The sequence below is a fragment of the Suricata suricatta genome, chromosome 2 (genome assembly GCF_006229205.1).
Source record: "Suricata suricatta isolate VVHF042 chromosome 2, meerkat_22Aug2017_6uvM2_HiC, whole genome shotgun sequence".
Classification (NCBI taxonomy): Eukaryota; Metazoa; Chordata; class Mammalia; order Carnivora; family Herpestidae; genus Suricata; species Suricata suricatta.
In genome coordinates, this window is record NC_043701.1 from 130,333,004 (window position 1) to 130,349,102 (window position 16,099).

Here is a 16,099-nt window from a genome sequence, read left to right on the forward strand (position 1 = left end):
TAACAGCTAGCTCAGAGCCTAGAGCCTGTTTCCTGTCTTGTGTCTCCTTCTCTCTCTCTGTTCTTCCCCCTCTCATGCTGTGTGTCTCTCTGTATCAAAAATAAATAAAACATTTAAAAAAAGTTTAAAAAAATAAAATAAAATAAAATAACCAGCTCGGGTCGCCTGGGTGGCTCAGTCAGTTAAGCTCAGAGCCTGGAGCCTGCTTCAGATTTTGTGTCTCTCTCTCTCTCCGACCCTCCCCTGCTCACGCTGTCTCTGTCTCTCAAAAATAAATAAAAAACATTAAAAAATAAAATAAAAAAATAAAATAACCAGCTCAAGGTCAATATTTAGCCTTTTGGGGGAAAAAAAAAAAAGGAAGAAAAGATAGGAGAGTTACTAAAATACCAATCAGTAAGATTTGGCAACTGAGTCAATGCTGGTGTTCCAGACTAGGAAGCAGACCCTAATGTGAATCTAAGGTTTGAACCTAAGTGAATTCAAGAAACATTAATAAACAAAGAAGAACTGTTTTTGTAGTTTGTTTAGGAGACATGGAGATAGCTAACTTACAGTACAACTGTTTCCATTTAAAATGTTCCTCTTTTCTCCATATTTTATAAGTTTTATAATTTCAGAACTATGTATATGTCTTTCTTGATTTTCTTTTTCCTGCAGTCATGGTACACCCATGAATACGATGAGTGCCCTTCCCCAAAGAGCTCCCTTAACCCCTTCTGCCATTTGAAGTCACAGTGAGAAAATTACCATTTATGAACCATGAAGCAGTCCTTCCCAGACACCAACCAAATCGGCTACCTTGCTCTTAGACTCCCTAGCCTAAAGAACCATGAGAAATATACATTTGTTATTTATTTACTAACTCTATGGCAGTGATCTGAATGGACTAAGACGACATCTAATAATTCATCACGGAACTGATGTTTGGAAATAAATGACAAATCTAACCTCTACCATTTATGTACTTCTTAAAGGAACCAAAAAAAAATCTTTAATTCCCTTATTTTTCTGTATTGTTACATCTTTAAAGTCTGATGGTAAAGGAAACTGATTTATTTTATATTGTGCTCCAATATAGCATTACTTCTAAGTATCACAAACATACTTTTGAAATTTTGGCCTGATTTTTAAATATGAGCTCCAACAAGGTAACAGAACACTAAATGTAAAGAAATATTTTCATGCCTGATGCCATGTCTGAGACATTAGTTAGAAGGCCCATTTGTTGAATAAATGACTGAAGTTCTGTTATAAATGAAAAGATTTGTATTGCCTATGTAAGGGCAAATATGGAAACAGCATATAACCCACTTCAGGGTAAGGCAGACCACTCTAATATTAAGGGTACTTCTCTTTTAAGAAACATTTAGAACACTCACCACATGCCAGGCATTTTTCTATTCACTTTTATATGCTATCTCACTTAATCCTTACAACCACCCTAGGAATTTGATATGATTATCCACAGAAAAGAATACTTAGGTGCAGAAAAGTCTAAGCAAAAAGGCTACGCAATATGCCCAAGATAACACAGCTAAGAAGTAACAGAGTCAGAATTCAAAATTTGTATCCAGAGGCTACCCCTTAAAAAATTATATAGTACATTTACATTGTTTAAAAAAAGAAAAAAGGTAGGCAGTAGAAATCTAGCTCTACCATCCATGTCCTCCACCAACCTACTTCTCAGCCCTTATCTTACCTCTGCACCAAAGTAACCACAGTTATTAGATATATGTATTCTTCCTGGGGTTTTTTTAATATATCTATATGCAAATACAAATGTGCATTTTTTCATCATTTACCCAAAATACAGCTTTCTATACCATATTCTATACCTTGTTCTTTTTAATGTATCTTAGAAATCTTTACATATTAGTACACAAAAATTCCTTTATTCTTTTCACAACTACATAGTAATATAGCACATTGATTGAACAGACAATTTATTTTACCATTTCCCAACAGACAGTCACAGACTGTTTCTAATCTTTTGCTATTATTAACAATGTTGTGGTAATATGTCAATGTGTCATTTTGTACAGGGATAAACAAAGTTATCAGAGCAAAAGCTATATTCTTGCACTTCTTGGAGAAAAAGCATGTGCATTTGCAATTCTAACACATATTAGCAAAATACCCTCATAGCGTTTACCAGTTTATACTAACAACCTATGAACACTTGTTTACGGACAGCCTCACTAACATCCCCCTCCCCACCCACTTATTCACGAGGGATACATTCTAAGACTCAATGGATGCCATTTTGAAACCATGGATAGTACTAAACCCTGCATATATTGTTTTTTCCTATACATACTTAGGATAATGTTTAAGTTATAAATTAGGCACAGTAAGAGACTAACAATAAAACAATTGTAACATACTGTGACAAAAGTTATGTGGTCTCTCCCTCTCTCAAAACATCTTATTGTACTGTACTCACCCTTCTGTGAAGATGTGAGATGGTAAAATGCCTACTGATGAAATGAAATGAGGTGGATGTTGTAGGCACAAAGCATTAGGCTACTACTGACCTTCTGACAACATCAGGAGGAACACCTGCTTTTGAACCTGCAGATGACCATGGGTTACTGAAATCTCAGAAAGTGAAACCCTGGATGGGGGCTAGAGGGGCTACTATATTATCAAAGTTAAGGGTTTTTCCTAACTTGATATGGTTTAAAAAAAAAAAAAAAAAGGTACCTCATTGTAGTACTCTCCATTTCTCTTACTATGAATGACACTGAAAAGTATTCATTTAAGAGTCATTTGTGTTTCCCTTTGTGTAAACTGCCTGTTCATATCCTGTGACCATTTTGCTGTTGGATTGTTTTCTTTTCATCTTGTCAATTTCTAGAACTGCTTTAAATCTGGGAAATTAGCGTTTTTTATTGTATGGAGTCACAAATATTTTCCCATTTGTCTTTTAACTTCTTTACAGTGATTTCTACCTAACAAAAATTTTTTCATGCAGTTTTACTTTTCTATGTATCGTCATAATTCAGTCAGAAAGGCTTTCCTTACTCTAAATTAATAAACAAATTTGTCCATGTTTTCTTTGAGCATATATATTACTGTCTTTATATTTAAATATGATTCATTTAGAATTTATCCAAATATATACATGGCATGAGGCAGTAATCCAATTTTTTTTGTTTTGTTCCCTAGAAGATGCTCCTACTTATTTCAAGATTATTATTGAATAGCCCCACTTGAATTTTTCCCCCATTGATTTGAGGTGATTTGGGTCTATGTCTGGGCTTTATATTGTTTCCGTGGTATAATATGTATTTGTGAGACAGTTTCAACTATTAGACTTTAAATTTAAAATGTTACTAATTACATATTTCTGATTTTTCAGTTTTCCTGGGTGCTTTATTTTTTCCATATGAACTAGAGAATCCTTTATCTACTCCCCCCCCAAAAAAAACCACTTGGTATTTTTATTACAATCACCTTAAATTGACAAATTTTAGAGACAATTGACAGATTTGCTTAGGCTGAATATTCCTACCTACAAAGGTAGTTTCCATTTGTTTAAAATTTTTGCATCCCTCAGAACTGCTTTCAAGTCTTCTTCATATAGTCTTACACATTTCTTAGGTTATTCCTGGGTCCTTTTATCTTTTATATTATAAATGGTGTCTTTTCTTCTATTGTTGACATCTAATTGGTTCTTACTTTTATTGCATTTTAATTTTGGCTTTGGGCAATTTATTTAGCCTTCTGAAGTTTAAAAAAATTTTTTTTTATTGCTTTTTATTTTATTTTTGAGAGACAGAGAGAGACAGCTGGAGCAGGGGAGGGTCAGAGAGAGAGGGAGACACAGAATCCGAAACAGGCTCCAGGCTCTGAGCTAGCTGTCAGCACAGAGCCCGACGCAGGGTTCAAACCCACGAACCGTGAGATCTGACCTGAGCCGAAGCCAGATGCTTAACCGACTGAGCCACCCAGGCGCCCCTAGCCTTCTGAAGTTTTATTTCCCTCAACAGCAAGACTGTGCTAATATGTACTTTGCAGGATGGTTTTAGGATTCTGGGATAACATATAAAGGATTTAACACGGTGCATGAAATATAATGGTGGTTACCATTATTACTTTTAAACATCAATATTCCAGTATCTAAATAACATATTCCAAATAACATTTCTCATTAAATTTCTCTCCAGATGAGGTTTGTATCTTTCTTCTCCCTTTACATTATCATATCAACCTCTAAAGTGTTCCCTTTCCTCCAGATTTCCAGTTGCAGAGGCTTATTCAATTTCTCAACTGAGTGCAGAAATAGACCTATGTTCAAACAGAGGTTAACACCAACCTGTTAGACTTTTACCTAATTATTCTCCAGAAAATAAGTGTAGGTCCATGAAGTCCATGTCTGTTAAAAAGCCTACTTATGCAATCTTTAGGTGAGCAATACCTGAATCAGAAATCATAAAGTATACATTTGCTAAGTGATAAATACTTGGGACCGATTATAGGAAGCAATCTAAGCTCTCCTTTTTTCTCATGTGCCATTCTAAAACAAAACCTTCAAATAACTTACAGGTAAAGCAGCTAAATTTTGCTCCAATTATTTTTCAGATGCTCCTAATTCTGTTTTTCTTTTATGCCTTAAGCTACTCCTGTCCCAATTCCACTTCAATTTCACAGAAGCAACAAACAGCTTTATCTCAGAGAACACATTTTTTTAGGGGTTCTTGCCTAAATGCCAGCACATATACAATTTATAGTCACAACTATTTCAGCTATTAATGGAATCAAAAGCAACTTCCATGTGACTGCATCTTGTGACTTCAAAAATTTTGCTTCCAGGGGCATCTGGGTGGCTCAGTCGGTTAAGTGTCCGACTTTGGCTCAGGTCATGATCTCAGTTTGTGGGTTCAAGCCCCGCGTTGGGCTCTGTGCTAGCTCAGAGCCTGGAGCCTGCTTCAGATTCTGTGTCTCCCTCTCTTTCTGACCCTGCCCTGCTGATGCTGTCTCTCTCTCTCTCTCTCTCTCTCTCTCTCTCAAAAATAAAGAAAACATTAAAAATTTGAAAAAAAAATTGCTTCCAGTAAAACCTGGAAGGAAGCCATAATGCATACTTAATAGGTTTGTGTCAGTTAAGCAAAAGTAAATTAACCTATTAATAAAATTCAAATGGTCCCTGACAAATAAATGGTTTAAATTTACAAAGGTGTTATATCACCAGGTACTTTAAATAGTCTCCCAAAAAGATAAAATTAAATATTGTTAACAGACTGTTAACTACTTGATAGGCTGGAATCAGGGAGAAATTTACAGTTGGAATGTTAGCCTACTTTGAAGAGGACTGGAAATAAAACATTTTTTTTAGTGCTGATCTTTCTCCCCACTTATAATACTGAATTTCTCACTGATCACAGAATCTGGTTGCCAAATTCAAAACAAAATTCACTTCACCAAATCTTTTCTCTCCTAAAACAAAACAATTAACATCCCTCCCCTTCCTGGATGCCCTATTTATATTAATTTCTGATTCAACCTAGGACCATACTTGGTTCTGCTCTTTACTCTTACTGTTCACTTCTATTTGGTTCCCATAACCTATCCATTCTTTTTGCTTCCCTAATTTCTCAATCTAACTGCTCCCTTGCTGTCTTTATTCCCCCTCATGTTTGTTTATTTTTGACAGAGATAAAGAGAGAGAGAGCACGGTCAAGCAGAGAGCCAGATACAGGGCTCACACACAAGGAACTGTGAGATTAAGACCTGGGCGGAGTTTGGATGCCTAAACCCGCTGAGCCACTCAAGCATCTCCCCCTTGTTGTTGGAAAGGGCCGCCATTACATCCCAACTGATTCCTTTACCTCCAAATTCTCTCCCCTCCCTTATTTTAAAAACCTGATAATTCTCATTGCAAACACTCAGTGGATACACACCCAGTTAAAACCCTAACTTATTTTATTCTATAATCTGACCTCAATTTTACCTTTCTAACCTTCTCTCTCTTCATAAGTCTCCCATTGTCTATTTCCATTAGAGCTGTGTTATCTATAAAGCACTCTTCATTCTTTCCTCCTTTTAAAACTTTTATCCCTCCAGTACTCTAGTTTCTCTTCAGATCACAAAAATCTTTCGCCTTTTTAAAACTTTTATCCTTCCAGTTCATAGGCTATCTTCCCTATAGAAACTAATCTACAATCCATTCCATTCCAAATGGCTACACTATTCATCTGTACACAGTATTCTGTTTATGCCTCTTATAACACTTAACACATTACATGCATTTCTATTTTTCTCTGCAGTTGTTTTATCTTCCTTTCTAGATCTTTAAGTGATATTTATCACATTATAGTCAAAAGCCTGTCAAATGAATACATTTTTAAGTCTTTAATTTACAAATATCTTCTAAGCTTATCAATTTTATAGGGTGAGGCACAACTATGCTTACTTAAGTTTCTTTTGAATGAATTTGGTTACTGTTTTCTTCCAGATTTGCTAAAATTAAAGATGTTCTTTTCCTGATGAAATCAAGAGATGCAAATAAAGACTCTGTGTGTGTGTGTGTGTGTGTGTGTGTGTACATGCGTGTGTGTGGCATACCTTGTCACAAAAAATTGGAAATAAAGTCCAAAAAATAGAACACAAATTTTAGTACATTAAATGATAGAGTGCTAAATTATCACTAACAATATCCCCAAACAATATTTTGAAACATGGAAGTACTTATTCAGTTATTACTGACAAAAATTTTGATATATGAAAATGTACTTCCAGTCTGTATCACAAACATATGAATATAAAAAAGTGTTAAATGACAATAGTATTTATCTATACATGATGGTATCATGGTTGACTTTTATTTTCCTGTATTTTTCAAATTCTCTACCAAAAATATGAAACACTTTTATAACTAGGAAAAACTACACACTAGAAAGGTGTTATTTCAGAATAGCAGGACACCTAGCAAAGGAATAAAATGTAACTAAGCTTAAATATTAATAGAGATAATTAGGTTATTTTAAAATAATGTGAAAAACACATTATTAAAGAACCCAAGAACATTTTAAGGCAAAAAAAAGCTAAACTAAATTTCTGCCATCCTAGAACTGAAGAAAAAAGAATAATTACATGCAAATAAAATATTATGGTTTGAAGACTGAACCACCGATATTTAAGAAATTTTTCTTTCTTTTTAACAGGAGAAATTATGGGAGGGGATGGAGGGAGGGAGGAGAGAGAGGGAAAGAGAGAGAGAGAAAGGATATGAATCCTAAGCAGGTTCCAAGCATAGCATGGAACCCGACGCAGGGCTTGAACTCACACCCGAGAGATCACGACCTGAGCTGAAATCAAGTCAGACACTTAACCAAATGAGCCACCTAGTTGCCCCCGAAACTTCCCTTTTTTTTTTTTAAACAATAACTCCAATTGGATACTTTTATGTACAGCACAGGTTTTTCTTGCATGCAAAGTAACTACCACAATTCATTAAGATGATTATATATCTTAAATAATTATTGCCTTAATTCCATCAGCATGAAAAGAATCCACAGAAGCTGAAAAAAGATAAATTGTGGGTTCTTCAATATGGTTTCTTCATTAACACCTCCCACTTTTCTACTAACACAATCCTAGCACAAAAAAACCCTGTAACAATATATGAATACATGTTTCCTATTAGATTTTTTAAATATGTACTTATTAAAGTGTATTCTTTAATATGTACCTGATACATACTCAAGTACTTGATACACTTTCTAGCCTAGGAAAACTAAGTATCTATGTAGTGAGATTTATTTCTTCAGAGCAATTATAAAAATACATGGAATCTGTGAGAAGTGAGCTTTAATAGTACTCCACATTTGTATAACACTGGAAACAGAACCCTAAGAATACTTAGGAGGTGATAGAAACTAGACCACTTAAGCTTTCACCTGCCCAAACCATGAAACTGATTGCTACCATAATCTTGTTCTTTCAAGGAAAGTAAGTGGTTCATTCCCAATCAGATAAAAACACCAGCATACCAAAAACAAAGGGAAAAAATCAGTTTTAAATCCTTTAAAGAAGCCTCTATTTGTTAGATTGCTCAGATTAAGCATCTACTTCTATTATTGCCTTCTCTGTAGGTTAAAGGTTTTATAAAGCATTCACCAAACCACGGTATCCTACTTAGAGATACATGGCGGACTTAATACAATATAATCCAAGTTCCAATGTTGACACCAAATCAATCCCACCTGGCAGTTACTATGGATCTTGGATAGTAGCACAGCATAGCATTAGACAACAAAGGGATAGAGAATATAATATATAAAAGAAAAGAGAGAAAAGACTGGGTGATACCACTGTAGTTTGTTCAAATACTATTCATACCACACAAGGTCATAATGAAGTACCAAAGTGGTATCACAATACAAGCATCTTGGTAAAATAATGATTTATTTCAAGAAGCCATCAAATAAAATGGCAAAGAAACAAATTATTATTTGATCTGCCTCAAAAAGAAGATATTACTGCAAATAATTCTAAACATAAGAACAATTTAGTGAATATGGTAGGAGACTGGTAGACTTAATTTTTTGAGATTCAATTTATAGATGTTCACCAGTCACCTGCTGTTTTGACAAGTTACTTACCAACTTGTGCTGCCATTTCTCCGTAAATTTATCCCCTAAGATGAGGATAATTCTTGCAAATTGTGTCACAAGCATTTTGAAAGGAACCATGAGTTATTGTGTAATGCTCTTGAAATTCCTCAGATGTAGGGTCCTACACAAAGTAAAGTATTATTATACATCTCTCTAACAGTAGTCATCTGTTTGCATTATGATTTTTTTTCCCTACCCTTGACACTGTGTTCTTGGGCACTAACCTTCCTCAAAGTAAAGTGTCCAAAGCAAGCCTCCAATCCTGACCCAAGTATTACTTTTTTCAAGTCTTCATATCATCCACATCTTTCTCAGCCTTAGAAGGTATCATGAAAATTAGGAGTTATAAAACATAATAAGCTTCTCTGGTATTATATGCTTTGGTTCAATAAGAAATATGTGGAATAATTTGTTATTTTTAATCTGCTCTTAAGTGAATAATTTTATTTCACATATTTATGCATTTCCTATGTTACTTTTTAAATTTCAACTATACTTTAAGAAGTTCATTTACAGATTTTTGTTTTATGAAACAAACTTTCTCTCTCTAGAGCAAGTCAGAAAAATGAAAAAGCAAAAAGGCGAGCGAGTAATTACCGCTATGTGACCAAAATGCTTTCACTGGACTGACTCAACAGCAGAAATCACTATTTTGGGATACAATAAACAGAATCAATGCTCATGATCTTCTGTAGAAGAGTCAAGCATAAGCTACAACAAATTTTATCATACTACTGAAAACTTTATCTGTTGCTGACTTTGCTAATAAAGTTAGTCTTCAGTTTAGGAACAAAATACATATATATCAATTTTTAGTTTGTGTTGGCACAATATTTTATCTTAAAAACAGAACTCTCAACCTTCTTATATAGCTCTTAAAATGGTTTCTTTCTGAATTTATATATGGGAAGGGAGGAGATAATGAAACATGGTATCTTCATTATACAACTTATAAAAGAGAAATTTTTAAAGTTTTTTTTTTTTAACCCTCAGAATTACATTAAAATACTGATGGAAGCTAGTTTCTTCCTAGGTGAATATTCTTTCATCTTCTAAATATGGCAGGAAAAAACCATTGTGGGATAAAGGTAAAACCATATGATTTAGCATGGTCCCTTAACATTTGCTAGTCTACTAATTGTTAGTCTTTTAATTTCATTTTACTTCAGTTTCCTCATTTGTAAAATGGAGACCATAACACCTGCCCTAGATACCATACAAGATTGTTTTGGGGACTAAATGAGATAATCAAACTAAAAGAACTCTGCAAACCACGAAAAGCTATCAAAACAGGCATTTTCAAGAAAACTATCACATTATTTACAAATTTATGGTCATATAATATTTAGTACTGTTTCTAACATGAAACAAATGGGAAAAGATGTGCAAAACATTAGGACCATGGTTACCAAATAATACCTATGACTGAATATACAGTGAATAAATGATCTTGTTAAGAAAAGTACACTTCCTATACTTTATCTTAAAACCTTCAGAAGTGAATTTGGAAGGAAATATAAAAATAAAACTATTTAGATGGACTGCTGTAGCCTTTTAAAGATCAAATATATTTACCTGTTACCCATGAATTAAGAAATTGAGAGCAAATAGCTAAAAAAAGTTTTTAAAAATTCTTATGAAGGAAAAATACACACATGAAAGTGAAATAGATGTTCACTTCTCTGCAAATAATCAGATAGAGCTAGTAGTGATACCAAGGGATATACATATACGAGAGGACGAAAATGAACATGGACACAATCTGTACTCTTGGTTTAATAAAGGAGATCAGTGAACCCTTCAGATGTGGTTCCTAAAATTTTCAGAATGGAAACCGTTCCCAATAGGCCACAGATCAAATAGGCTGAGTCCTCCAGTAGGTTATGATAAATCTCAATAGCCTATCCTTAATGAATAAAGCCACCTGTTTCTTTCACATATATTACAGAATATTTAGTATGCTTACTTATAAAGCCAATCTACAAGGAAACAATTCCTAGCTTCCTCCTTTCTGTTTGCTTTCTTTCTGTTTAAAGCTCTGACAAAGTGAATTTTGCTTATTACGTGGTCCTAGAAATTCAATCAGACTCACTCAATTACCAGAAAACTTTAAAACCAATTAAATAAGAACGCCTTACATTTTAATTCAGTCCTCACAAATTTTTAAAAAACTCACAAATTAAAAAAAAAATTGGGGAAGGAGTATGTTCAAATCATTAAAGAATTGTTCCCAAGGGAAATAATTTTAGCTAAAAAACATTAAAAGTTTCCACTCAAACACCTTAAATCAAAACTAAGGTTAAAAGAAAAGTCCCTATCAGAGTACCTACCTCCTTTTGAACTTTTACTTTCTCCTACCTCTGTAACCCAGACATACTTCAATGCATCACTGAACCTGGACTTCCATTAAAAAATTTTCTCAAGATAAGGATCCTCTCCTATAAAACTAAACTACTTCAGCCCCAGATTTATTTCCTGGTTATTTACGTGATCAATGGTTGAATTAAAATTAAGATTTCATTTTCTCCCATAAATATTTAATTTATCCCACAATGACATTTCCCATCAATTAAATTTCCTAGTTTCAAGGTATATAGCATATCAACTTTCAATTCTCTCCAGCTATTTCATTTATGTATGCCTTAATTACCAACCCAGCCTCTTAATTTTTCAAAGACAAAATTCATGCCTTTCATTTTTCTATTCCATAAATGTACCCCGGACAATGAGACAATCCTAAACAGGTAATGTAAGTTAGGTAAACCCACACTCCCAATTCTATATTACCAAATAATGCTTTCAAGATGAATCAGTACAGTGATATAAATGTCACAATGTAATCATCACAATGTCAACATGACCACAAAAACACCTCTTCTGGCTAGTTAAGTTTCCCAGAATCTTACCTACAAAATTAAAAGCTGTTAAAGACACATACTACTACTGAAAAGTATCTACCTTGTCCTGGACACAAAGTAGGTGCTTAATAGCATTTAAAATTTTTAAACTTTAATAAATTTCAGTTACTATGTTGCCAGTTTCTATGTGCTGGCTTTGTACTTTTTATCTGCCCTGTAGCCTCTCAGAAATTACTAAAGCAATACAGAGATATGTTCGATTACTTCCGTGGAGCATGTTAACTGTAAGAAAAGCAACAGCCCCAAAACCATGAAAATCTCAAGTTGAGACAGCTTTCCAAGCTAAACAAAAAAGTTGTAAAGAATACATCTGCCTCTGAAGCAGTGATAACAAATACATATCAATAAATTACCACTCATGTCTAACATGACCTCAATACCTAAGATTATGAAATACGGATAAGATTCCAGAAAATATTCTTAGTGAGGTAGAATACAAGACAGCTGCCACTTTACCTTGAGTTCTGTGATGATTAATCCTACTGTGTTAAGGATTACTACCATTCATCCAAAAGACTTACATTACAAATTAAGGCAGACAGGAAAAGATTAAAACCCTACCAACAAAGAAAGGATGAAAACTATACAGTATTTACAAGTCAGAAAGGTGAGGTTTGGCATGGTGGTGAGATGATATGAAAGATGAATAATATGCCTTAACTAATATTTAATATCTTACTATTTTACACGTACATTAACCTCTCAAAAGTAGACTAACAACAGCAACCACTTTAATAATGAAGTGGTAAAGAAGAATAATTGCCATAGAAAACCCTAAGTGCCAATATTGTTGAAGTTAAAAAGAAACTGTAAATCAGTACCGCTGTGGTCTGTCCTATCTGAGTTTACCATCTTAAGAGTTAACTTTCAGTAATCATAATTGAGGCCTCAATCTTTTTCAAAAGCTTTATATAGTTTTCAGCGCATAGAAAAATCATAACTGACAGCAAAATTCACATAACAATAATATTTCTAAGTGTGGTAATATCTTAATTTAAAATACATACATATATTTAGGAAAAGAGAACATGAAATGTGACCAAATTCCTCAAAATTCTCATTACACTAAAAATTATTTTACATTTGGCTTATATGACTCCTACAAAATCAGGACATATTATGGTCACAAAAATTTTAATAGCTGATGCTGCTACTTGAAAGTAAGAGATTAGGGGAATAAAAGATACTTCAAACTAAGCCAAATAAAACTTATGCATTAAAATATTAGAATAGGGAGAACAACAGAAAAATCAGGATGTATCTCAGGCAAGCTTTCATCTTATTTTTTTCTCTCTCTGATGTATAGAAAACAATAAATTATGCATTTAAAAATCTGCCAAAGTGGCTGAATAGTACTTGTTAAACAAGACCTACATTCTATATATGCTCTATACCCATATAATGTGCCAAAGAAAAAGTACATCCACACTGCGTGCTGTTTTCCTCAATTGTTTTATATCACCATAATTATGTTGTGAAGCCAAAGCTTCATACCATAAGAGTTTAAAACAGTAATAGTTTAAAAAAATAGAAACCATGAAGTAATAAGTACTCAGAAGCATGCAAACGTAAAGGATATATTTAACTCCTGGTCTGCTTTTAAAGCTTGACAAAAAAATGTGGGTTTAGGACTAGAGAAACTATTTGACATTTCAAACTTACAAGATATAATTATTAGAAATAGCAAACAAAAAATTTTTCAACTTACCTGGTTTCTTTCTGGATTTTTCATGACCTAGCTGTCCTAGATCATTACATCCACATGTGTACACTGTTCCATCCTCCAGAACAAATACAGTATGCCTGAGTCCACATCCCACATCTCGGACCTTCTTATTTATAAAAAAGTCACTTTTTCTGGGCTCTAGTACAATTTCTTCATCAATTCCACCTAAACCTAGCTGTCCAAAAGACGCATTTCCCCAGCACAACATGTCTGTAATTCTTTTGGTCTTCCAGTTTCAATAAAAAACTTCCTTCTGAAACACTGGAAACTTGGAGGTATCCCTATGTCTGAGGAGATACAAAAAAAGTTAATATGACTTCAAAGGAAACATGAAGTATAACTGCTCTTTCAAGTGCTAGGCTACAATAATCACTACATAGTAAACACGAAATCTATTTTATAATATGCTACCTAAGTATTACCCAGTTTCAAGAACCAATCAGCTATATTTTTTAAAATATAGCATACAGCAACATTTACAGAAAATATTTTACTCTCCATGATTCTTTGCAAAATTTAAAGCATATTGACTAGTTTTGACCTTCTGCTATCTTGTGACAGACTAATAAAAATGTTAAGTATCTTAATGAAATTCATCTGTCAAACCTCAATCCTAAAGACAATCGCCTCTGCCCTCACCACTTAATTTTAAAACTAAACCTACAAACATAGTTATATACAAAAGAAATATGCAGTTTGGTATAACATGCTCTCCGAAATTCAACATTTTCTATTATGAGTGGTAATCCTGACTGAAAAACACTTCCCCGGGGCAATTTATATATCTATCCATACCTCTGAGACAAGTATTTGAAAAGGGGGGAGAGGGAGGTGGACTGCAAATAACCCGAGCACTGACGACTATTCAAGAACAGAAATGGGGGCTGGGACATTGATAGTCTGGTGGTGAAATCTGTAGAACTTTCCAGTACACTTGTAAAGACACGGATATCAAAGAGTCCACTTCATCTAAACCCACACAGATTTTTAAACACATCGCGTTACTAAATCACACAATTATAGGAAGTCGGCCTTATTCCCGTTGTAGTCAGCCACATTCCTTACACCGAACCTGAGAAGTTTCAAAACCCAACTTTCCTACGTTCGGGTTCACAATTCCCAAAGCTGTCCATTCCATGACCTATCCATTCAGAGAAGTTTGATTTCATTCTTTTGGGACGCAGGAACGATGGTTCCCGAAAGTTCTGCATTGTCTAGCCGTATTTTTTTCAGAATAGAGAACAGCACAATACCTCCGATTTCAGCGCACAAGGTTTAACCATCCTTTTAAAAAGTCAGAAGGAATGGAAAAGGCGTCCCCTCGCCAGCAACAGGTAGGGGAATGAGAAGCACTTTACTCCCATCATTCCCTGAACAGGCAGGCACTCAGCTCAGCTCAGTGGAACCAGGAGAGCGTAATCGACTGCACACACCCAACCCCGCGGGCCGACCAGTCAACTACGGCAGTCGCCCGCTCCCGGCAGCCGCAGAGGCCAGCCGACGACTTCGGCGGCCCTCAGTCCGAGGGAGGCCCTAGCCCAAGGAGGTGCGACATTCCAACCCGCCGGCCAGAGAGCACCGACATAGTCCTCGTCCCCCGCCCCCCACCTGAGGAAGCGCTGAGAAAGCAGCCAGCGCCAGGCCGGCCTGTATCCGCCCTGGCCGTCTAGCCCTCTCCCTAACGCCGTCACACGCCCCCGAATCCACGGGGGCAACGACTCACCCAGCCCCTCAAGGCCGGGGAAGCCCAGGGCAACGGGGGGCGGTGCCACCCCAGAGAGCAAGGCAAGGGCGGCAGCTAAGGCAGGTTTCCAGCTCCTGGACCCTCCTCCTTCAGCCAGCGGCTGCGAACACCAGGGCTCCTCCGGAGTCGGTGCCGCTGCTTCGCGGCTTCGCTGCTCCGCTCCCCGGCTCCTGTGAAACTTTGCCGGGTACCTCAGAGAAAAGCAGGAGCCACCACTGTCCAGTCCAGAGACAGCCGTCAGCGACCCGGATGGAGCGGGCGGGGAAGGACAGGAGGCAAGCGGGGCGGAGAACGTGAGGGGTGGGGAGAGTTGGGGAAGAGACTGGGGAGGTGAAGGGAGAGGGGGAAGGTAGCTCGCGGGGAGGGTGGGGGAAAGGGTAGGCCGGAAGTAAAGCATGGAGCACGCGCGCGGGCCCACCCACTTCCCGGCCCGCGCGCCTGCGTCGGAATCCTCCCAGGGCACCTCGGCCCTAGCGCTTGCGCACTGCGCCTCTTTGCATTGCTCTAGGAGAAAAATGTCGAAAAATCAAGTTGGAGTTTGCGAAGGCGAGTTGGGGTGTTTGCCGTGTCTTGTAACAACGCTTCTGCGCTCAGAAGGGTCTTTTAGTGAAGAAAATCTCTTCGTGTGCTGGTTTGGTTGTTTTTCTGCTCCTAGGTTCCAGTCTATTATTTCATTCTACCTTTTACCAAGGAGAATTTGAAGTATCCGATAAACATCACATACACCCAAAAAAGGCGGGCGAAGCCTTTTATTTTACCCTTACCCTCAACTGGAACTAATCTGAGGATGCCAGGTATGTTCGTAGCTATGACTGAACCTACTGGCATTAAATATCAGCAACAGCAGTTCTGGCTCCTAGGGAAGTGATGGCTGCACTTTTCTGCACTCTCCCTTAAAGATAAACTTACAGAGAAGGGCTTCTATAGAGAAAATACAGCAATGCATGTGACTAGAGACCTGCTTCATAAAAACGAAGTCTGGCTTTTCTAAGGCAGTCTTCATAACAATCTCTTTAAAAGGAGGAAAACTTGAAAGAAGGCACTCTTGAAATTTTGTTGAGCTTTGCTAGAACCTGTAAATTTGGCGTGA

General features: G+C 36.2%; 2 protein-coding genes across 7 annotated transcripts in view; one reads left to right on the forward strand and one right to left on the reverse strand.

Annotated features, from left to right (window-relative positions):
* HERC4 (HECT and RLD domain containing E3 ubiquitin protein ligase 4) overlaps window positions 1–15,362 on the reverse strand; it is a 137,251-nt gene extending 121,889 nt beyond the window's left edge. For 3 of the 6 annotated variants that reach the window (XR_003905535.1, XM_029931766.1, XM_029931763.1), the window contains exons 1-2: window positions 14,989–15,362; window positions 13,248–13,552 (exon numbers count right to left, since the gene is read on the reverse strand). Coding sequence is in view for 5 of the 6 variants with exons in the window: in XM_029931766.1 (XP_029787626.1) it covers window positions 13,248–13,473 (226 nt within the window). In the remaining variant the exon portion in view is untranslated. Of the gene's footprint in view, window positions 1–8,609; window positions 8,732–13,247; window positions 13,553–14,518; window positions 14,608–14,988 lie in introns of those variants that run through there. The other 3 variants (XM_029931764.1, XM_029931765.1, XM_029931767.1) reach the window with 3 other exon arrangements.
* LOC115275925 lies at window positions 13,472–15,743 on the forward strand. Its single transcript, XM_029919664.1, has 5 exons — window positions 13,472–13,477; window positions 14,499–14,599; window positions 14,644–14,811; window positions 14,883–15,284; window positions 15,518–15,743. The coding sequence occupies exons 1-5, from the start codon at window positions 13,472–13,474 to the stop codon at window positions 15,708–15,710; spliced, it is 870 nt and encodes a 289-aa protein (XP_029775524.1). The 3' UTR covers window positions 15,711–15,743.
* The last annotated feature ends 356 nt before the right edge of the window (window positions 15,744–16,099 follow it).

Bases quoted from the DNA above. Each gene is read 5' to 3' on its own strand.
- LOC115275925 (XM_029919664.1), top strand. The intron at 14,600-14,643 runs GTAGGGGAATGA...TTCCCTGAACAG, and splicing joins CGTCCCCTCGCCAGCAACAG to GCAGGCACTCAGCTCAGCTC. The intron at 15,285-15,517 runs GCAAGCGGGGCG...GCATTGCTCTAG, and splicing joins CGGGCGGGGAAGGACAGGAG to GAGAAAAATGTCGAAAAATC.